Source organism: Geotrypetes seraphini, chromosome 13, assembly GCF_902459505.1.
Source record: "Geotrypetes seraphini chromosome 13, aGeoSer1.1, whole genome shotgun sequence".
NCBI lineage: Eukaryota > Metazoa > Chordata > Amphibia > Gymnophiona > Dermophiidae > Geotrypetes > Geotrypetes seraphini.
Genome location: NC_047096.1, coordinates 36,547,024 through 36,570,485, shown reverse-complemented (window position 1 = coordinate 36,570,485; position 23,462 = coordinate 36,547,024). Strand labels below are relative to the sequence as shown.

The window sequence follows — 23,462 nt, the reverse complement described above, 5'->3', positions numbered from 1 at the left end:
CATAGGCTTTGTGTGGCGGGAATATCCATTTTGTTTATTGTTTATTGAGAGCTTCTATACCGCTACTAATGACTTGGAAGTCAATTCAGAAAGGCCTACATGAGCCTCTGCAAAGGCGCTACAATACATGAGCTTCTGTAAAGGTGTTATGATTTTGGAAACATAGGGAGTCAATATTCAAAGTGATTTAAGCATCCAGAGAGGTGCCTGCCTGCTTAAATCATACTCAGCCTGCTAGCCAATAAATATCAACACTAACCAGCCATTTCGAAAATGGGCAGGCCAGGGGTGTTCCAGAAAGCAGAGCTGGGGAGGAGTTGAGAGCCTTATAGGTACTGGAAATATTCAGTGTCCTTGTCCATATAGGTAAGCATAAACCACAGTTTTAACTTGGTCATTTAATATATCAGCCAACACCCAGTAGTGGCCCAAAGCTCATCGCCCTCCCTCTCCCCTGAAACAAGGTCCAAGTCCTCTCCTGCCTCCAATCACCCTTCAAAACCCCCATCTGCCCCCTCCCCAAGCACCATCAAAACCACCCTCATGGCCTTGATCACAATCTAAGCCCCCTCCCATCCCCCTGATTATCATCAGAACCCCTCTCATAAGAATAGCCTTACTGGGTCAGACCAATGGTCCATCAAGCCCAGTAGCCCGTTCTCATGGTGGCCAATCCAGGTCCCTAGTACCTGACCAAAACCCAAGGAGTAGCAACATTCCAGCATCTCAAAGATTAAGCAAGATTCCGGAACCCTAAATAGCAGCCACATTCCATGTGGAATCTCCAAAGAGTAGCAACATTCCATTCTACCAATCCAGGGCAAGCAGTGGCTTCCCCCATGTCTTTCTCAATAAACCAGCTACGCTATCCGCTCTTGCCCCCATCCACAATCCGACCTCCCCTCAAACCCCATCCCAGTCCCCTGATCACTATCAAAACATCCATCTGCTCCCTGCTTACCTTCAGAACCCCCATCCCACCACCCAATTAGCATCAGAACCCCCTTCCTGCCCTCACTCTGCACTATAATAGGCTCCCCTACCCCAGCCTAACTATAATTTGTGGGGCAGGAGCAAATTCTACCTGATCCTGCTTCATGTGGTTCCTCAGTGAAAATAGTGAATGCAACCTTTACCCACTTAACTAACCAGGTACCAGTTTGAATATCAGCCAGTGCCCAGTTATCATCCAGGTGACTGCACATACTTGGGTTATTCAATGTTGAAGCCTGGACATGGCCTAGTATTGAATATCAGAAGTTAATTCAGCCCATGACCATAATAAGCAGCTTCAAAGCTGCTGCTCACCACGGGCTGAATATCGACTGCTTTATCTTTAAAACAAAAACAATTGTAAAACGCAAATTAAAAGTAAACACCACAACACTGGAGCTCTCACAGTGCTTCTCCTGCTCAGCCAGAATGAGTCTCTGTTAGGATCTGGCACCACAAACCTTCATTCACAATAACTTATGCACTTTTCTTCCTGTTTTGTATTCACTCCCAACTCAATCGATAGAGAGAGGGAGTTGTGTTTTTTTTCCTACTCCACTCTGGATGGACTGTGTCCATTCTAGCAGCATAAAAGAAAGGTTTAAATCAGGGGTGTCCAACCTGTGGCCCGAGGGCCGCATGTGGCCCAGTGAAGTATTTTATGTGGCCCCAGTCAAGGGCAATGCAGTGTTTTCCTCTGCTGCCCCCGGGTGTTTACCGTCTTGCCGGCTCCCTCCTCTGTCTTGCTGCAGCGTTTGCACGTTTGTGCAGCCCCAGAAACATTTTTTTCAACCAATGCGGCCCAGGGAAGCCAAAAGGTTGGACACCCCTGGTTTAAATAAATAGAAAATTACCCTCATCCTTGTAAACAAACGTTTGTTTGTTTGTTTATTTATTTATATCCCGCCCGTAAAATTACATACAAAATCAACAATAAGTATGCAGACAATAATAACAACACAAAGCAAAAATACAAACAATAAAATACATAGGTGACCAGCACCTTACTGTCATCATCTCTTCCTTATAAACAACACAGTCTCACACCCTGTATTTCATCTGGCAAAAAAGAAGCCATTTCGGAAATCTTTTAAAATTCTGAATATTCTGTTGCCAATGATTGTACTCAGGGAGACTGTTCCATTTCCTAAGCCCTTTACAATGGAATACACTATCCATAGACATTGTTAGCCTCAGCTCTGTTACGGAATGTTCTTTGGTGAAGGCTGTTCAACTTTTGGAAGCATGTAATTATGGGTCCTAAACCTCGCCAGTAGATGTCACTGTTCCTTGATGGCTAGGATTCCTTTGTCCCAGGGCTGTGAGCATTACCTCTTCAACATCCCCAGCTCTGGCTAACAAAAGGCTACCCAAAAACTGATTCCAGTTCTTCTACATTGCGCCTTTCAGCACTTACCGCTGAGCACTGGACCAGTCCTCTATGATGTGTTTCAGCTGAGCATTTATAAAGAGATCCTTGTGGCTGCAGACCAAATTGCAATGTGATATGAGGCACACCACACAGCTTAATGTTGTTCTCGCTGATTACAACTCACCTACAACGGTGACATACACTTTCTTGCTCTGTAATGGATGAGTATAGTGGAAACAGGTATAGAGGCCTTCATCTTGTACAGTTACGTTAGACAGGCTGATTGATAGCTCGTTCTGTGAATAGTGGATAAGTTCATATCTTCTGTCTTTTAAAACTGTGGGGAGGCAGAAAAGAAATCCTGTGAGTACAGTGCGCTTTATGTGGTAGAAATGAACAGCTCACATAAGGTGAGTTTCTTTGTAGGAACTGCATGCACGGGAAGGAGCAAGACCTGGAGCCAATATTGTCATAATAAGTGCTCTTACAGGAAATGCATGCCATGAAGAAAGATTAAGACTGTGAACCAAAGTTGCTCTATGTATAGGACTGTAACAGGAAATGCTTGCAGGCAAGTGAACTCAATATGTAGCTTGTTAGCTTGCTAGGGACTTTGTAAATGTCACCACCAGTGTGATCGGTTATTCATCTACGGCAAGGATTTCTTTTAGTAGCAATCTGACTTTTGTCTTGCTTTACACCTCATCAAGATGCCAGAGTACTTATAATTTTGTGCTTGAGAAACGTGCCTGCATCCACCTCTGCGCCACACAGGCTCACAGCACATTGCTAGGGTCTCATCTTATGGGAGCTTAAAAAATACACAATGTTGCCAAGGGATACCACAGGTCTGGTATTCTAGAAGGACGTTCAGAATTTAGGATCAGTCCTACAATTGGAGGTGTCCATTTAAGGTAGGGTTACCTAACGTCTAGGAAAATCCGGACATGTCCTCTTTTTAGAGGACTGTTAGGGTGTCCAGAGGGATTTCCAGAACCCGGCAGTTTGTCGGGGTTTTGGAAGTCCCCGAGCTCGGGGGCCGCGTCTGGAGAGCCTCTGCGCACGTGCAGATGTCGAAACGATGAAGTCACATGCACGCGTGCATGCGCACAATGTTATCGCGTCGAAGTCCATGCATCAGCAGAGGCCCCTCGAGACACAGCCTCGACCTCAGGGAGGTTCGTGTTGGGGGCAGGGCTGGAGCAGATCAGGGTGGAGCTGGAGGCGGGGCCAGGTATCCTCTTTTTGTAAAAAGGAAATTTGGCATCCCTAGATTTAGGTGCCCAAAGGACATGTGCTAGGAACCTATTCTATAATGTTATAGACCAGATTCCATTACACCAGAGAATCGCAAACGGTGTGCCACACTGAGATTCAAAGTGTTCTGTGAGATGCTGGGGAGGAGGAGAGTCGCTGGCGCCAGCTGACTGCCCACAGGATGTGCCTCTTGCGGAGAGAGGCATGTCCTGTAGACAGCCGGTGCATCTCTTCCCCGGCACCCCCCCCTCCACTGCCGGTTGAAGGCCCCATCTGCAGAGTCTTTGCGCATGCGTAGACGTCAACATGATGATGTCACATGTGTGTGTGATGTCGTCATGTCGACGCTGCACACTTCTGGGTGCCCTCGAGCCACAGCCACCTGTTTAGTGTGCCACGGCTGGAAACAGTTTGCAAGACACTGCATTATACAATATTTATTTAAAAATTTATATACCATCTAAAAACTAAGGGGTCCTTTCTACCAAGGCGCAATAGCCATTTTAGCGCATGCTAAAAGTTAGCGTGCGCTAAACGCTAACACGTCCATTATATCCTGTGGACGCATTAGCATGTGTTAGCATTTAGCGCACGCTAATTTTTAGCATGCGCTACATCGGCTTCCGCGCCTTAGTAAAAGGACTACTAAATGATTTACAGCAATAAAGATACATAAGATAAACATCGCAAAATTAAATGCTAAAATCTTCACTCTTAATTAATTTCTTCTACTCCAAAATCAACCAGATACATTACAGGAATGCTGTAGCAAACAGCTGGGTTTTTAACTGTTTCTTAAATTGTAACCGGTTTGAACATAGTCTTAGCATAGCATTCCACAACTTAGCGCCAGCAGTACAAAGAGTCATTGGCCTAGTGGTCTGCATATCTCCCCCGCATTATCAAGTACAATAACTTTTGATTTTTGTATCGCAAAGATCTATTTGGCTGATAAGGTAACCACAAGTTGGCGAATATACCATATTGCTTGATGGTAGTTTGATGAATCACAAAAATCACCTTATGCCGTATGCAACTGGCAGCCAATGCAATTTCTTCAAAACCGGCATAATAAATGCCATCCAATCAACACCCTATAACCAGTCTAGTTGCAGCATTTTGTACTAACTGCAATGCTCTCTCTCTCTCGCTTTTCAAAAATCCCAAGATACAGAGCTTTACAGTAGTCCAGTCTGGACAAAACCATTCCCTGTAGAAAAGTTCTGAAGTCAGAAGGGGAGATCAACTATTTCAAACAATATAGCATGTGAAGTTGTCTAAAACAGTCTTGACTATTTGCCATTTCATTGTTAAGAACATAAGAATTGCCTTCCTAAGTCAGACCAATGGTCCATCAAGCCCAGTTGCCCGTTCTCACATTGGCCAATCCAGGTCCCTAGTACCTGGCCAAAACCCAAGGAGTAGCAAGAATCCTAAAGAATAGCAAGATTCTAGAATCCCAAAGAGTAATAAAAGATTCCGGAACCCCAGAGTAGTAACATTCCATGCTATCGACCCAGGGCAAGCAGTGGCTTCCCCCATGTCTTTCTCAATAACAGACTATGGACTTTTCCTCCAGGAAATTGTCCAAACCTTTCTTAAAACCAGCTACGCTATCTTGAATCCAACACAACTCCTATAACAGTCATTTCTTTCTTCACAGATAATGTCACTCCTAATACATTAAGGAATCAGGCCATAAATCTTCCCCACTCCTTCCAATAAATATCACCTCTGTTTTTCCTACATTTAAACACAATCTGTGGTCACTAGCGTAAGCCACCATTGACATGGCTGACATTTGCACACCCTCAGATATACCAGCCATAGGTCATGTGCAACTACAGATGCAAGAATGCAGCAAGGAGGCACATAACTTGCCTGCTGAGACATTTAGGGCTCCTTTTACAAAGGTGCATTAGGGCCTTAACGCGCAGAATAGCGCGCGCTAGCCGCTACCGCCTCCTCTTGAGCAGGTGGTAGTTTTTCAGGTAGCGCGTGCTAATCTGGTGCGTGCGCTAAAAACACTAGCGGACCTTTGTAAAAGGAGCCCTTAGAATATTGTTTACAATTCTGGAGACCACACCTTCAAAAAGATACAAACAGGATGGAATCGGTCCAGAGAAAGGCTACTAAAATGGTAGATGGTCTTCGTCATAAGGCATAAATATCTCAATATGTATACTTAAATATCTCAATATGTATACTTTGGAGGAAAGACAGGAGAGGGGAGATATGATAGAGACATTTAAATATCTACGTGGCATAAATGTGCATGAGGCAAGTTTCTTTCATTTGAAAGGAAGCTCTGGAATGAGAGCGCATTAATTAGAAAATTAATTAATTAACTAATTAGAAAACTAACGCATAAATTAAAGAGCTAAGGCTGGTATTGGACAAACTTGTACAGTTGTGTCCCATATATGGTGATTCGGTGTAGGATGGGCTGGGGAGGGCATCAATGGGAACTCCATTAATTTGGAACATGAGGACGTTACAGGCCAAACTTTACAGTAGATATCATGCAAACAACGGGATGATTAGATAGACTGGAGTGAGCTTGGAAGGCTACTTCAGCATTTGGAACCTAGGACAATACCAGGTGGACTTTACAGAAATATCATAGAAGAGACAAGTTAATTTAATCATGTATTTGTAATGGGTATAACCAATGGGCAGACTGGATGGACCGTTCAGGTCTTTATCTGCCATCATTTACTATGTTTCCTGGCAGAAACCCAAAGAGTAGCAACATTCCAGAGCTGAGATTGTGATGTCATAATGCCTCATTCCACCAATGCCTAAGAGTCAACCTCAGCAGTGATGTCACAATGGCTTGATTAGATGGCAACTTCAGCAGTTGGAACCTAGGACAATACCAAGTGGACTTTACAGTCTATTTTCCAGAAACATCAAAGAAGAGACAAGTTAATTTAATCATGTATTTTTTTTAATGGGTATAACTTATGGGCAGACTGGATGGACCGTTCAGGTCTTTATCTGCCGTCATTTACTATGTTACTATGTCGCACAGGATGAAGTTAAGAGATGATAGGCTCAGGAGTAATCTAATGAAATACCTTTTGACAGAAAGGGAGGTAGATGCGTGGAATAGTCTCCCGGTAAAGGTGGTGGAGACAAAGACTGTGTCCATGTTCAAGAAAGTGTGAGACAGGCATGTGGGATCTCTTAGGGAGAAGAGGAGATAGTGGATGCTGTGGATGGGCAGACTGGATGGGCTATTTACCTTTATCTGCCTTCATGTTTCTATGTAATTGTAAAAATATATATTTTTAGTATTTATGAGGGTTCTCATTTTTTAAGTTCTAATAATTGTATTGGTCTTGGAAAAATAGTCTTTTGATACTTTCCATTACAGCATAAAGATGTAGCATGTGAGCTTCTAAAGGAAAAAAAAGCTTTTTACATGTGGAAGTCCAACAGAATGCATTACAGCTCACTAGCCTTCCCAACTTCTTAAATTTAGAAATGTGGCATGTATAAGTTTAACCACCATTCTATTCCTCCCTCAGCTAGTACCACCACTAACATTAACTTTATGAAGAAGACTGAAGATAATTCTGGTCAGGACATTTTTTGAGCTAAACCAGCAGGTCAGAGATGTGATTTCCAGTTTGTAAATTTCCTCTGTGTGTAAAGCAATGGATGAGTCACTATCATACTGGGTGGGCAGAAGCCCCCCACTGTCTGTTAACATTTATGTTCATCTGGACCCGCAGAAGACAAAGGGAAAGTTTGGGTCTGAACTTTCAACCTACCTTTCTGGTTGTTAAAGAAAACAACAAACCCAAGAGGGGTCGACCACTGCAGAGCAGCTTCAGCATCAAAAGACACCAGACACTTCAGTGCTAACATTTCTCCCTCCTCCACAGTTATATTTTCTGTGTGAGAGCTTTGACATTCCCCTGGAAAAAAAAAATGCAAATGTATTTGTGAACCTGTGTGTGCTCCCCAGTAGTAGCACAAGTGAGTCATCAAACAGTAGGAAACATCTCACACAAGGTCAGACACAAGAAACATCCTCATTTAGAGAGTCACACGTGAGCTGAAAACATACCTACTGTGAAGATATACAGGCCAAACCAATAATTGAAAGCTGAACTTGGTGTGTAATATAAGAAAACTATAGCCAGAGTTTCCAGGCTACCATAGCCACAAATGTTTGCCACAGAATTAGGCAGTCCCTGCAGAATCAGCTGGAAAATGGTTCAATCGCATGGAATTACCAACGTAGATCTTGAACCAGACCAAAACTTTGGTGGAGAAACCAGGAAACTCCAGCAACAGCAGCTTTGTTTACGTCCCCCCTCCCCCAATGCAATCTTCTCATGCCACTTAAGGACTTGGAGTGTCAGTACAATGCATTGCCAAGGCCCAAATGTTACGATTTCAACTTGTGATCCAAAGGGGTGTGAGTAAAACAAACTGGAGAAAATATTTCTTCACACAACATGTAATTAAACTCTGGAATTCGTTGCCGGAGAATGCGGTGAAATCAGTTAGCTTAGCGGGGTTTTAAAAAAGCTTGGGTAATTTCCTAAAAGAGAAATCCATAAGCCATTATTGAGATGGCTTGGGGAAATCCACTGCTTATTCCTAGGATAAGCAGCATAAAATCTGTTTTACTACTTGGGATCTAGCTAGGTACTTGGAACCCAGGTTGGCCACTGTTGGAAACAAGCTTGATGGACCTTCAGTCTATCCCAGTATGGCAATTCTTATGTTATGTTCTTAGAAGGGAGGGATACAGATAGAGTGACAGGGACCAGAAGTGGCACAGTAGAGTATGAGTGGCAATCAGTGATAGAGATTGTACTGTGGGTTGTGAGTAGGTACAATATTGGAAGTGGCAAGTAGGGAGAAAGTGAGGAGTAAGAGGCAATCTCTCTGGAGGTGCGTGCCATAGAAATTAGGTGTTTGGTTTTATAAAATGTTTTTGTTGGAGAGGCAATGTCATTAATAGTGCGCACTATCAGGAAAGTACACACTCTCTTGAATTCTCTACAAAGTGAGGGAGTCAATAATGAAGGTGAGATTTTCCTGTTTTTTATGCTATGCTTAAATTGACCTTATTTATTGAATTCCCCTCACATAAAACAGCATATTTACACAGGCAAGAAAACTTAAAAAGACTAAAGTATGGCCCAGGATGTCCCCTCCATCTTGAGTTGTGGCATATGAAGTCACCAAGCTGGTTAGTCATAGTCTGCAGTGGAAAGGGTTATTTTTTTTAATGTACTTTTTAGTTTTGGTCTTATGGTTTTTATTTTATGTTCGACATCTCTTACGGGCAGGCAGGCTTTTGCAGCTCTTTATGCGTCCTTTAAATCACTCTCGGATGCCCAAGGATTAATTTCAGTCTCAGCTAATGCGCCTTTAGCTACAATGCTCTTTATAAATAGACATCCTATAAATTACAAGGACTGCTGGTGCAAAGGTAATGTTTGTGTTCATTTTACAAAAAGAAGAATTACCTAAACCCAGCACGAGCTACACATTATAATTTATTGTTAAAAGAAATCCAAGCTAACATTTAGCAACTGGGATAAGTACAAGTAATTATGCTCAGAGCCCCGAACTTATAATTCCATTATATATTCCATGAGATATATAAGGATTCTTCTACCGGCTTGGATATTCATAAAGAGACAGACCAGCAAAACTGAAAACAGTAGTGTCCCGTTTATCTACAGGTATAGTGAAGAGAGAGCATAGACAAAACTTCCCCATACCATGTTCCATTCCATCAACGTGCCTCAGTCCTGTGCTCAGAAGGTAGGTCAAGAATTCAAGGGATAAATTCTCTACAGGTTGCCTAAAGTTAAGCACTAGGATCACGTGTGATAAGCGTGAATTCTATAATGGCAGTTCTTCACGGAACTGCTGTTATAGAAAATCAGTGTGAGCCCGTATTTTCATGCCTAAGCATTTATGCCCGCTCAAAGGCAGTTAGGCACATAAATGACAGTATTCTATAAGGTGGCATAGTGAGGGTAGGAGGCGCCTGGGGTGGTAGCACTCCCTGCACCCTCCCCCCCACTCCTTCTGCATCCCCCATGCCACACCTGCATCCTCCCTTCCCCATACCTCTTTAAATCTTCGCCAGCGCGAGCAAATTCTCCTGCCTGCTGCTCACGCTGGCGTTGGCTTTCCATCTGATGTCACTTCCTGGCCCTGTAACAGGAAGTGATTTCAGAGGGGAGCCAGGCCGGTGCAAGCAGCAGGCCGGATAAATTGCTCGCATTGCGAAGATTTAAAGAGGTACGGTGGGGAGGGGGAGGGATGGAGGGAAGGAGCATGGCGTGAGGGGGAGAGAGGTGCCAGTGCCTCCACCAAGACAGCACCTGGAGCGGTTTGCCTCCCCCCCTTACTATGACACTGATTCTATAACATCATGTGTAATTACTTGGCATGCCCTTGACCTGCCCATGCCCCTCCCAGGTGTATGCCCCATTTGGAGTTGCACGTCATGGAAATTAGACACTCAGTTTAAAGAATACGGGCATAAATCAGTTTCAAGTGTAACTAAAATTATTGCGAATTAGTCTTTGTTAAGGCCAATTGATACATATTGCCAATTAAGTGCACATTTAGCGCTAATTAGACAACTAAGTTACGTACATAACTGACCTTATTTTAACCTGCGTATCCAATTACAAGTATAATTTTGGACGCCATTTATAGAATTTGCAGGGTTAGGTCTTAGCCCAGCAAGTGACTAAGGGGTGTTGCTATGCTGATTGTCATCAACACCCTCTTGTGGATGTTGTAGCGAGCACTTTTCAAACAACTAGGATAGTTGCAAGCACTTTTAATATATGTACTTTGTGCAGATTATAATCAAAAGGAAAATGCACAGGTAGGTGCCTTCCCTTTGAAAATTCATGTGTAGAATGTGCCTTAAGACTACCGTGCAATTTATACCCATGTTTCTATGTGATTAGACAAGAGGGGGTAAATATCTTGTGCCACATGCATGTGCTATATTCCTCCCTCAGTCTAAATACACCCTAAATGCTCCTTTTGATGTGGGTATTTTTCAAACAGGTCACCTAGGTTTGAGAGGACAGGAAGGCAACTGTTCTTAGCCTATTTATAAAGACCTACTGTATGTGTTTTTAGCAGACCAAAACTGCCCCAGCAAAGCTGCAGAAATTGCAGCTAAAATGAAACTAGAGACATTTATATCTGTTTGGGAGTAGGTGCAAATCTTCGCAAATCTACCCAACTCCCACTCTCAAACACACTCGTACATCTGAGTCACCTAGAAGCACACACATTCTTACCATCATGCTTTACTTTTACACGTGGGATGAGTTTATAATAGACATTTTACATGTTTAACATCATATAAAAGTGAAAATACCCTTAGAAAATGAGCTTTATTGTGAAGGAGGGCAATTTTCAGTCAGACTAATTTACCCAGGTAAATGGTTTTGAAAATTACAGACACCTGACTTAAGTACGACTCATACTTAAGAACGCGGTTGTGGCTTCATTTGATTTCACTAAGCAGTATTTCCAGTGGCATAGACTCCTACACTTCACCTGCAGCAGATTCAGGAATGATGCATGGCCACATTAAGAACAGTGCGTGGTTGTGCATGCTGTACCTTAGAGGGACAGTTGGCCCTTTTGTCAGCTGGGAGCAGAGGCAAGCAGCAAGAATCTTAAAATCTACAAGTTCTGAGTTACATACAAATCCGACTTAAGAACAGCTTTAAAAACGCAACTCGTTCTTAACCCAGGGACTGCCTGTATGTAAAGTAGGCAATGAGCACAGACTTCTGAGGTTAGAGCTCAGAGGAGATCTGTAAAATCCTCAGAGAGTGCCTATTGGTAAATTATAATAAAAAGGTGTCCATCATTAATTCCAGTGAAACTGTACCAGTGCAAAAAATTAAGAGTCAGATATTTATAATGATTGAACTGAGCATGAGAAATTTCTGCATAGTTAAATCTCATTGAACAGATTTTCTGCAGCCCATAACCAGGCAGTGCCACTGAAAATCTGGGAAGACCACCACAGCACTATCCAACAAGTGCCATGGCAAGTCTGGGGGCTGGAGTTTGGGTAGAGCTGACAGTTACCCACACTGGGTCGTTTTCATTGGCTCAGTCGGTGTGATAATTAACTGGGCTAGTTTTCAGCCAATCAAAAATAGATTAATTAAACAATTTAAGAGTTTGCCACCAAACTCTTAGGATGCCTAAGTGGAGTGCGGCCCCCCTCGCTCCTGCCTCCTCGCTGCTGCCTTCTAAAATAGCTGCCACGACCTCTTGCAGCTGCTCGCAGCATTTCCTGTAGCACCGCGAGCTGCTGCGAGACGTCATGGCACCCATTTCAGAAGAAAGCTGAAAGGAAGTAGGAGTGAGAGGGCCGTGTTTATGTCACGTTGCAGGTCTTCGCAATCCTCCTGCGTCTTCACTACTCTGAATAACTTTGTATCGTCTGCAAATTTAATCACCTCACTCGTCGTACCAATTTCCAAATAAAACCTGAATTCTCACTAGCATGAATAAACTAAAATGATCATATCTTGGTCATATTATGCAACGCCTGGAGTCCCTAGAAAAACCAATTATGCTAGGAAAAGTTGAAAGAAAAAGGAGGTGTGGAAAACCAGCAAAAAGATGGACTGATACAATCACAACAACAATGTATGCTTTATTAAAAAGCCTACACACACAAACAGAAGACAGAACATTCTGGAGAAAGTCAATGGACTGTATATGGTCGCTAGGAGTCAGCTTCGCCTTGATTAATCAATTAAATCTTTTTCCAGGAAGTTATCCAGATATCAGTCTGAATATCTGCCAGTACCAGGATACCTTCCAGCAGCCAGACAAGATCCAGATTTTTAGTACTGATGCTCAGATTATGCCTGGCATTGAATATTCAGAACAAATTCTGCTCATGTTGGCCAATGCCTTAGAAATCACTGGCCAGCATGGGCTAAATATCAGGCTCTGAATATAGCTTTACACTGGCTTCCAAAGGAGGCCAGAGTAACGTTTAAATTATGCTGTCTTTTGTTTAAAATCTTATATAGACCGATTCCACAGTGCATGAATAATTTAATTTGCAGTCTATTGGTTACTCAACATTACTGTGTCGCTATACGAGGAGCCGCTGAAAAGTTCTCAGCTCAACCAAGAAGAGAATGATGTGTGGAGTCATGATATGAAATGAAAAGGGTCAAAAAAAAAATGTGGCATGACGTGAGTTTCATGGTTCCACATCATTCTCTTCTTGTTTGGGCCGAGAACTTTCAGCGGCCCCTTTGCATATGTAAGAATGTTATATGAGGGCTGCTGACAAGTTCTCGGCCCAACCAAGAAGAGAACGATGTGGATATGGTTCAATCGGTGATCTGAAACAATGTCAAAACATAGAATTTTGTTTCTACAAATTGGCACTTAACGAAATAAGATAGCACTCTTTTCAGCTACAATGGCAAAATAACACTCCGAATTTAGGAAGACACTCCAGCATACTGGTTTTCAGAATACCTATAGTACAAATGACTATTTTTCCTCGCTGCTGTTTAATTCATAGTTTGTGAAACTGTTACCATAATCTACTGTATTATAAGGTCAACCCAGGGCCTTCCCAAAGGCTGCGCAAGCAGTGCAGCCACATAGGATGCAATTGTCTAGGGGTGCTCATTTTCCAACCACCGGTGTCACCTCCCTTCTGCTGCCATCATTGCTACAGCTGCTTCTTCTGACTTGCAACAGTAATGGCAAAACAGGAAGGAACACATGCAGATCCACAGTGCTCAGGCACATGCTGTCGGCTCTGCCGGTCTTCTGCTTTGGAACAGGAGTTGATGCCAGAGGGGGCAGAAGACTGGCAGAGCCGACAGCTTGCACCTGAGCATTGCGGCCCTGTGCATGCTTCTTCTTGTTTTGCCATTACAGCTGAAGGTTAGAAAAAGCAGCAGGAGGGAACAAATTGTAGAAGGTAATCCGGTAAGGGGAAGGGAGGACCCTGTGTGGAAATTTAAGGGGGGGGGGGTTAAATGAACAGCACTGCGTACGCCATTCAGCATTATAGAAATGGTAAGAACACCCCTTCGCAAACTTCCATCAACAATCCCTTTCCCCTTCAAGTGCGCCACTATGGCCTGGCCCAACTCTCACCATTGCGCTATACTGCTCTACTCTACCTAATCACCATTAAGATCTGCACAGCCGACCCAATACACTCTGCCCCCATCCCAGTTTACTATTCCTCATACCGCTTGGTAAAATCCAGATCTCACACACTCACACCTCACACACCACATGACCACCTAGATACAGGCCCTTTCCCATCCCATAATCCTCCCCCCCCCTACAAACCAACCAAGCCTCGCATGAAAAAACAAAGAACACTGAAAAAACTAGCCTACTCCCACAATTCCCCAACAGACCCCACCAACTACCAGAACCTTCAAGGTTTCTACCTAAACATAAGATCGATGAGAAATAAATCCATCCTGATTAAAGACTGGCTGACCGAAACCAATCCCGACTTTGTCCTACTTGCTGAAACCTGGCTGCTATCAGACACAGATATCATCATCAAAGACTGTCTCCCTCCAGGCTTCAAGATTCTGTCCCTAGCCAGAACCAGGGGAAGGGGAGGAGGCCTAGCAATAATCTTCAGAGACCAACTAAACTGCACCACACTCAACACCAAATCTTCCCCCAACCTAGAAATACTAGCCGCCTCACTAACTTCAAAGGCCTTTGCCTCCTCCCTAACAATCACCCTCTTCTATATCCCCCCCCAAAAAAATGGACAGTAGCCAGGGAGGACTTTGCTGAATTTTTATTAACCAACTCTTTAGCAAGTCCATACAACTTTCTATGCGGAGACATCAACATTCACCTAGAGCAAACAGATCAGCCAGATATATCTGACCTCTGGTTACTAATCTCACAGCTAGATTACTTCAAACCCCCACCCACCGTAACCCACCAAAGAGGTCACCAGTTAGACCTGGTGACATTCTCCGCCAAAGAACCAACCACTCCGAAATTCGTATGGAAACAAGACAACTGGACAGACTCCCTATGGTCCGACCACAAACTATGTAGCTTCTCCATTCACTACCAACAAAAAACCACCAAAAATAGAAAAGCAAGAAACACCAAAACCCACACCACTAGAGGCAAGATCGACCCAACCGAATTCTGGTCCCACTACGAAACCATCACAAAACAAAACGAAGAAGCGGGCCAAATCATGACCTCCTGGATCAAAGACAGCACAAACATTCTAAACAAAATAGCCCCCTTAAAAACCAGCAGAATTAGATCTTCAAACCAGGAGGGTTGGTTTGACTTAGAGCTACTACAGGCAAAAAGGGACCTCAGAAAATCAGAGAGACAATGGACTAAATCTGGAACCCAAGAGCACAGAGTAGCATGGAGACTCAAACTAAAAAACTACAAAACCCTAACCAAGGATAAACGAAAAAATTTCTATGCCCAAAAAATTGGAAATGTCACAATTAACAATAGTAACCTCTTTAAACTGGTCAACGATCTCTACAATCTCGAGACAGTCACTGCCAACCGCGATGAAGAACCCACACTAACCGCCAACACCCTAGCAGACTTCTTTAACTCCAAAATACAGAAATTAAGATAATCGATAACTGCCCCTGCCAATCCCCACGGGGACTTTCCAACCCTCCAAGACAAGAACAGGTCCAAACCAGACCCAGGGTCCAGAACGGACCTAAACTGGGATCAATTCACAACTATCGACTGGCAAACCTTCAACAAATACTACAATAAATATACCAACCTTTTCTGGGGCCGCACAAACGTGCAAACACTGCAGCAAGACAAAGGAGGAAGCCGGCAAGACGGTAAACACCCTGGGGCAGCAGAGGAAAACACTGCATCGCCCTCAACCGGGGCCGCACAAAATACTTCACGGGGCCACAGGTTGGACATCCCTGATTTAGAGGAAAGAAGGATTATTAATGAAGTGCATCAGAGATCGATCTGGAGCCAGTTGTGTTCAATATCTTCGTAGGTGATATTACAGAGAGACAAGAAAAAAAAGTTTGCCTTTTTGTAGATGACATTAAGGTCTGCAAAAGAGTAAACACCACTGGGGGGGAGTAAACAACATAAGAACTGACCAAAGATAACTTGAGGAGTGCCCAGTGCAGAAAAAAATGTCGAACCATACATTTGGGCTGCAAAACTTTAAAGGAGCAGTATGCAGAGGGAGTTGAGAAACATGTGCACTGGAGAAAGATCTCTTAGTGATTATATCTGACTATGCCCAGGTAACACAACAATATGAACAGCCACCGGGCAGAGCCAAAGGCACACGAATATGTATTTGGAGAACTATAATGAGCAAAAAGATGCCTCTGTTGGGCCATTGATAAGATCTCATCTAGAATAGTGGTTCCCAACCCTGTCCTGGATCACCATCCAGTCAGATTTTTGGGATAGCCCTAGATAGCATGAGAGAGATTTGTATCTAATGGAGGTTTCAGGCATGCAATCTGCTACATGCATATTCATTAGGGCTATCATGAAAACCTGATAGGCTGGTGGTCCTTCAGGACAGGGTTGGAAACCACTGATCTAGAATATTGTGTCCAATTCTGGAAGCCATACCTCTAACAGGATATACACAGGATGGAGGCAATTGAGAGAGAGGCTACCAAACCCAGACACAATCTACACCAAAAGTCATGTGAGACGAAACTTAAGGAAGCCATTATCGATATCCTAGAGCAGGGTTTCTTCACCTTTTCATTCCTGCACTCCTTTAACTGACCATTGAAACCCTTTCACCCCCTTCTTAAACCACATGTTCATTAGTGACTGCTGACAGCTACATATGTTGCTGAATCACAACCCCAACCACCCAGAGAGTATCATGGACCTAACCCCAACCACCTTTTATCTCTCCTGGCATCAGTGGCATAGCAAGGGAGGTCGGTGCCTTGCCTTGACGCTCCCCACTGTTCCCTGCTGCCTGAGCGCCCCTGCCCCCGCATACCTCTTGAAACGTTCGCCTGTGCGAGCATCTTCCACTTACTGCTTGCGCTGGCTTTGGCTCCCTTCTGATATCACATCCTAGTCCCGTGACCAGGAAGTGATGTCAGAAGGGAGCCGAGGTCAGTGCGAGCAGCAAGTGGAAGATGCTGCTCGTGCCGGCGAACATTTAAAGAGATATGTGTGTGTGGGGGGGGGGGGGGTGGAGAAGCGCTGGTAACCCCCTGAAGACAGTTCCTGGGGCAGTCCCTCCCCCCCAGCACCGCTTTACTATGCCACTGCCTGGCACCAGAATTAGGCATTCATACTAAATGCCAATATGGTGCTAAAAGTACAGTAGTTTATACTACCAATGAAGTCATGCTTTAAAGCAACAATGCTACATCAATTGTACATAACGTTGTTGACTAAAATGACCATTTACTATGTACTAGATTTCAAGACCCTTCTCTGCACCCCTTGGCAGTGCTAGCACTACTGGTTACGAACTCCTTCCCTAGAGGAAAGAAGAGACAGGGGATATGGTACAGACATTCAAATATCTGCATGATATAAATAGTGCACAAAAACCACAAGTCCTTCTGATAAAAGAATGTTCTAGAACTGAAGATTTCAATGTGAAACTCCAAGGAGCTAGACTCGGGAGCAACATTAAAAATTATTTTGGCATGAAGAGGATGGTAAGTATAGCTTTTACTGTCTTATGTTAGGGACCCCTTTATATAGCCGTGGTCGTTATTGCCGCACAGCAAATGTAACACAGCCTATTCAATTCCTATGGGCTGCGTCACATTTGCCACGTCGCAACTCGCTTCCATGGCTTTGTAAAAGGGGCTCGTTTGTTTAGCTTTATCAGGTTAGGTTAGGTGCAATCGCTCGTCTTTGAGTCCTAATGACAGAATACAGAATATAAAAGTAGACTGTTGGGCCTTTCTTCTGCGCAGTATAAATTTGAGGTTGTCATCATCAGTCTGACATCTCCGATGAAACCTGTCTGTCTTGGGAGGCCCTGATGGTAGTGAAACTACCGACGGCTTAGCTTTCAGCTTCACAGATGCGTGCAAGCCCCAGTGGCACGCCAAGCCCATGTACCATGACTGTTATATCTTTTTGATGCAGCAGTTCCCTTAATGTGGAACTCTCTACCTCCCTATTGTAAGCCATTCTAGAGTCAACTGCATGAGACAGTATTATATTAATATCCTGTTTGTTATTGTTCTATATTTTTTATTGAATGTTTTCCCAGTGCAAGTGGTAAGGACAAAACAGTAGTAGAAGCCTGGGATAAGCACGAAGGATTCCTAGTGATGAAGAAGTGAAGGAAAAGCCAGATATCAAGGTCTGGAGCATTGTGACAGGAATGGAACCGGACAGTGAAGATGGGCTTTCTGGTCCTATCTGTCATCATATTCCATTTCTAAGTTAAGTTAGCTCTCCAGCTATTTTGTGTCTATAACACTGCCATTCTTTTTTATAAATCTTTATTGATTTTTAAACTTTGACAATGCAATACAATTATCTAAACATAAATATTTCATAAAACGCATTATTAAACATACAATTTATACTTAGAACAATCATTTTCTCCCCCCCCTTACCAAATTACTACAATAAGACAAATTATGTAATTATATTATTATAATTAAGTATTTTAATAAACAAAATATCTTTCTTTCCCTCCCCCCCTCCCTTCTCTGGATGTGTAAGGAATTCTACCAACCTAAATAAATAAATAAATACATTACAATTATTATGATGTCACAAATATAGTCAATGGACTCCACACTCTATTAAATGTACTGCTAAACCCCAAATACTCTGCATTCATTTTTTCATATTTATACACTGCCATTCTTACATCAGCTGAACTGTGGTTTAGTGCAGCTGGGGAGTACACAGCATCTGGCCCATCCTAACAAAAAAATGTCAGAGTTGCTAAAGAATCTGTAGAGCAGTTTCTTGAAGAAGCTTTAAGATCCAGCAGGGGTATAAGAATGACAGGCACCGAGCTTACCTTTCCCGAGGAGCAGGGCCAGCGCACACATCACTCTCAGCAAAGCCATTGAGGTCTGGTATTGAACCTGAGACGCTTTATGCATTTCCTCTTGCACTGCACACAGAGACCCACATTCACTTTCTTTTAAGGGGGAGACGGATTTGCCATGACTTCATCAGCAGATTGGTGGCTGTGACAAGGGGTATTTCCAGTGCACACAAGATATCTGAAGTTTTGTGTTTTTTTAAAAAACTATTTAGAAAATAAAAGTATCGCTTTCTGGAAGTATGAAACTGTTTAATTACTCTATGACGTTTCTAATTCTATATTTTAATGTAAAATCATATACCGAATGTTTGAGTCTGCTAGTGGTGGCAGAGGATAGGATGTGCCTTTATTTGAAATCCACAACAAAAAACAGCACCAAAATTTCTACAGGGAAGATGAAGATCCAAAACAAAAAAAAGGAACTGTGGAACCAATGTTCTTGATGATAAAGTTTATTATAAAAAATATATTAAAATATACATCAATAATAAAAAAAAATCAATATGCCTAAAAACGCAAGTAACTGCTGCTGTGTCCACATCATTTATACAAATTTTTTCATAGCAGCTTCATTGGATTGGTATTATTATACATCAATGTGTTCATTTTAGATTATATGTATGTTTGTACACAGCAGCTGCCTGCATTTTTAGCCATATTGATTGTTTTTATCGTAGTTTTTATAATAGACTTTGTCATTAAAAACATTGGTTCCACAGTTCCTCTATTTGAAATGACACTAAAAGTTTTGTGTTCTTCTATGCTGTTCTGCATAAGTGACATTGCATTTCTTTCATTTCTCCTAACTGCCGCCCTTCCTGGGGGTTCTATCAGCTGGTTCAACACAGCTTTCCCTTTCCAGGCTCTTGTCCAGCAGCAGAAGGGGGAAGCCATTGACGCGATACAGCAAGGCCTCAATATGATCACCAGCGGTGGACTGATACCGGCATTGGAGGATCTCCTGTGGCCTGCCCTTTCTCCCCCTCTCCTCGGCGGACTTCCACTCCTGCAGCTGCGTTATTGGACACATCGAAGGGAAACTGAACTTCACTTCAGGGGTCTGCTGTCGGCAGCGCCTGGCCTTGCCTGTCCGGTGACTGGTGTCATGGTGGTCTTCACTGGCGTGGCTCCTGCTCCTGCTTCTTCAGTGGCGGCCGGTTGACCTGGTTCTGCAGACTGAACTTACTATCAAGCCACCTCAGAGACTTTTCTATCTCTTAAATTTTTTTTTTTTTTTTTTATCTTCTTTCATTATTTCTATTTCTTTGGTTTTTGATCTTGGAAATGTATTACATATTTTTATTTTAATCAGGTACTTTAGCCTTCGGGACAGACAGGGTAGTTTTTCTCAAGTACAGCAAAACCTTGGATTGCAAGTAATTTGGTTTGCAAGCGTTTTGCATGACAAGCAAAACATTTGATTAAATTTTAACTTGATATATAAATGTCTTGCAATACGAGTACATACAGTATACACGCGTCACATCATCACAATTGAGCCAATGATTCTTCTCTCTCTGGCACTGCAGGAGTTTAGTGATTGTTCTAAACGAACGAGGTCTTGCAATACGAGTACATACAGTATACACGTGTCACATCATCACAATTGAGCCGATGGTTCTCTCTCTGGCACTGAAGGAGTTTAGTGATTGTTCTAAACGAGCGAGGTCTTGCAATACGAGTACATACAGTATACACGTGTCACATCATCACAATTAGGCCGATGGTTCTTCTCTCTCTGACACTGCAGGAATTTAGTGATTGTTCTAAATGAGCGAGGTCTTGCAATATGAGTATATACAGTATACACGTGTCACATCATCACAACTGAGACCTTGGTTCTTCTCTCTCTGACACTGCAAGAGTGTAGTGACTGTTCTAAATTATTTCCTATGGGGAAATTCCCTTTGATATACGAGTGCTTTGGATTACAAGCATGCTTCCGGAACGAATTATGCTCGCAAACCAAGGTTTGACTGTACTTAATTTCATTTTAGTTTGATACATTGTAAACCGCTTAGGTCAATAAAATGCAGGAGCGGTATGTCAAATCTTAAATAAACATGAACATGTAAATGCAGAGGGCATATACGTGGGCAGAACATGGGTAGAACTTCCACTTATATGTGTAACTTCTAGAATATTGTATGATAATGCATATTCCTGGTCTGTGGCTGATGTGGCCACCCAAATGTTAGGGTTGTACTACAGTAGTAGTCTATAATATTTATTTATTTTAATTCATTTTCTAGCCCGTTGTCCCCAAAGAGCCCAGAACGGGTTACAGGTGTAACATAACATACATCATTTCTGTGCAAGTTTACGATACAAGTTTTTATCCTAACTTCATACATGCTAGAGGCTAATGATAATATACCGTTTACTGGTTACAATTTGCTATGGTTGTCCTTACAATTCAAGGTTTGACACACAGAAAGTTACAGTGTATGATACAAGTTATCCTTATGTGACACATACTTGTTCTGGTACCAATATACAGTAAAAACTTGGATTGCAAGTAACTTGGGGCTCCTTTTATGAAGGCGCGTTAGCGGTTTAACGTGCGTAATAGCACGCGCTAAACTGCAGGACGCGCTAGCCGCAACCGCCTCCTCTTGAGCAGGCGGTAGTTTCCCGACTAGCGCGGGGGTTAGCGCATGATTATAAGTCGTGCGCAACAAAGCCGCTAATGCGGCTTCGTAAAAAGAGCCCTTGGTATGCAAGCGTTTTCCAAGACAAGCAAAATATTTTATTAAATTTTAACTTGATAAACAAGCAAGGTCTTGCAAAACAAGTACATACAGTATACATCAACACAACAGAGGCGATGGTTCTTCTCTCTCTGACGCTGCAGGAGCGTAGTGACTGTTCTAAACTAGCAAGGTCTTGCAATACAAGTACGTAAAGTATTTTGTATTTAAGTTTTTGGGTTGTGGAATGAATCGTCTGAGTTTCCATTATTTCTCAGGGGGAAATTTGCTTTAATATACGAGTGTTTTGGATTCCAAGCATGGTTTTAGAACGAATTATGCTCGCAAACTAAGGTTTTACTGTACATCTCTTTGTAGTCTATTGGTCAAGGGTAGGGATTTAGGTGAAGAGGTATGTTTTTATTACTTTTCTAATGCTGAGGAGGGATCTAATCTGCAGGGGCAGTCGACTTCAGTGACTCGGTATGAAGTGGGAGTAGAACTGTTGCTTTGTGGTTTGCAGTTGAAGGGCACAACCAGGAGGTGTTTTGAGGCATATTTTGTCCTGGGAGAGAAGGGACCGGTTCGGTACATACAGAGGAAGCTTAGTCATCATGTAGGCTGCTGCAGTGTCATGCAAGTATTTGAACACTAGCATCAGGCCCTTGAAGACATAACGTTTGGCTACAGGCAGCCAGTGAACTGACGCTAGAGCTTGGGTCGCGGGCACGGAGGTTTATCAGAAGCCTGATTGCCGCATTTTGAACATGCTGGAAACGTATGTTCTTCACCGTGAGAACAAACATTGCAGTAATCCATGCGGGAGAGTACTAAGGCATAGAGTAGTTGGGCAAAGTTAGACTCTGAAAAGTAGTTCCTTATTTTTCAGAGTTGTCGCAGGTAGTAAAATAAGGAAGATACCACCTGAGAAATATGGTCGGAAAGTGACAGGTTACAATCAAGGAGCATTCCTAAGCTGCGTACTTGGTCTTTCACAGTTATAGTAGTCGAGTCCCAGCATGGTCACAGCATTCTTTGCGGATCCAAAGGAGTTTGGGCTTGGAGGTGCTCAGTTGGCAGTTTGTTGACGGACATCCAGTTTTTGATTTCCGAGACTGATTCTATAAACGGTGCCTGGATTAGGTGCTGTTAGGTGCCCTAATCACAGATGCCTTGTGACACCTAACTTAGGCTTCCTTTTATCAAGCTGCGGTAGAGAATTATATCACTGGCTGGTGAGGTAAATAGTCTGATCAGGGAGAAGAAGAAAAGGGAAGGGAGAGGTGAGAAAGGGAAGGGAAGGGAGAGGTGAGACTGAATGAGGGGGTAGGATGAAGGGGTGTTTCTAGGGCTGGGGTGGGAGCAGGTATTGCAAATTAATGAAAATTTATACCAGCCATACTTGATGAAAAGAAACATACAACAAATCTGAGGCAATAAACAAACTAAAACAAATGAAAAAACAACTTAACTTAGATTTAGGAGACAATTATTAAATAATCAAAACAAAATCATGCAAACACTGCTGTCCAATATTCCTGTTTAGAGCATTTAGACCCCAGAGGAGACTTGCATAAAACTGATTTGTACTTGGATCCCACTTATTGGCATATTCAAGATATTGCATTAAGTATGTATCATGGATTTTAATACATAATCACCATTAGCACAGGCCTATGCCAGGGGTAGGCAATTCCAGTCCTCGAGAGCCAGAGCCAGGTCAGGTTTTCAGGATATCCACAATGAATATGTATGAGATGGATTTGCATGCACTGCCTCCTTGAGATGTAAATCTATTTCATGCATATTTATTTTGGATATCCTGAAAACCTGACCTGGCTCCGGCTCTCGAGGACCGGAATTGCCTATGCTAATGACCACCATATGGTAAAAATCCCATGGTAAGGCTTTCTTCTTTTATCAGGCTCCTTTAATTTGGAATGATCTCCTTATTTTAATAAGATCAGTAGGTTAATATACTATTTTTAGAATACTTTTACATTTGGAATTTGGTGAGCTTGTCATCTATAAGTGCAGAGAGATGTTTCGTGAGCTCCCGCAAAGT

At 42.8% G+C, this 23,462-nt stretch overlaps 1 protein-coding gene across 1 annotated transcript in view; it reads right to left on the bottom strand.

Annotated features, from left to right (window-relative positions):
• CRTAM (cytotoxic and regulatory T cell molecule) overlaps window positions 1-23,462 on the bottom strand; it is a 55,131-nt gene that overhangs the window by 29,621 nt on the left and 2,048 nt on the right. The window contains exons 2-3 of the mRNA XM_033918817.1: window positions 7,402-7,548; window positions 2,550-2,702 (exon numbers count right to left, since the gene is read on the bottom strand). Of these exons, the coding sequence (XP_033774708.1) occupies window positions 2,550-2,702; window positions 7,402-7,548 (300 nt within the window). The remainder of the gene's footprint in view (window positions 1-2,549; window positions 2,703-7,401; window positions 7,549-23,462) is intronic.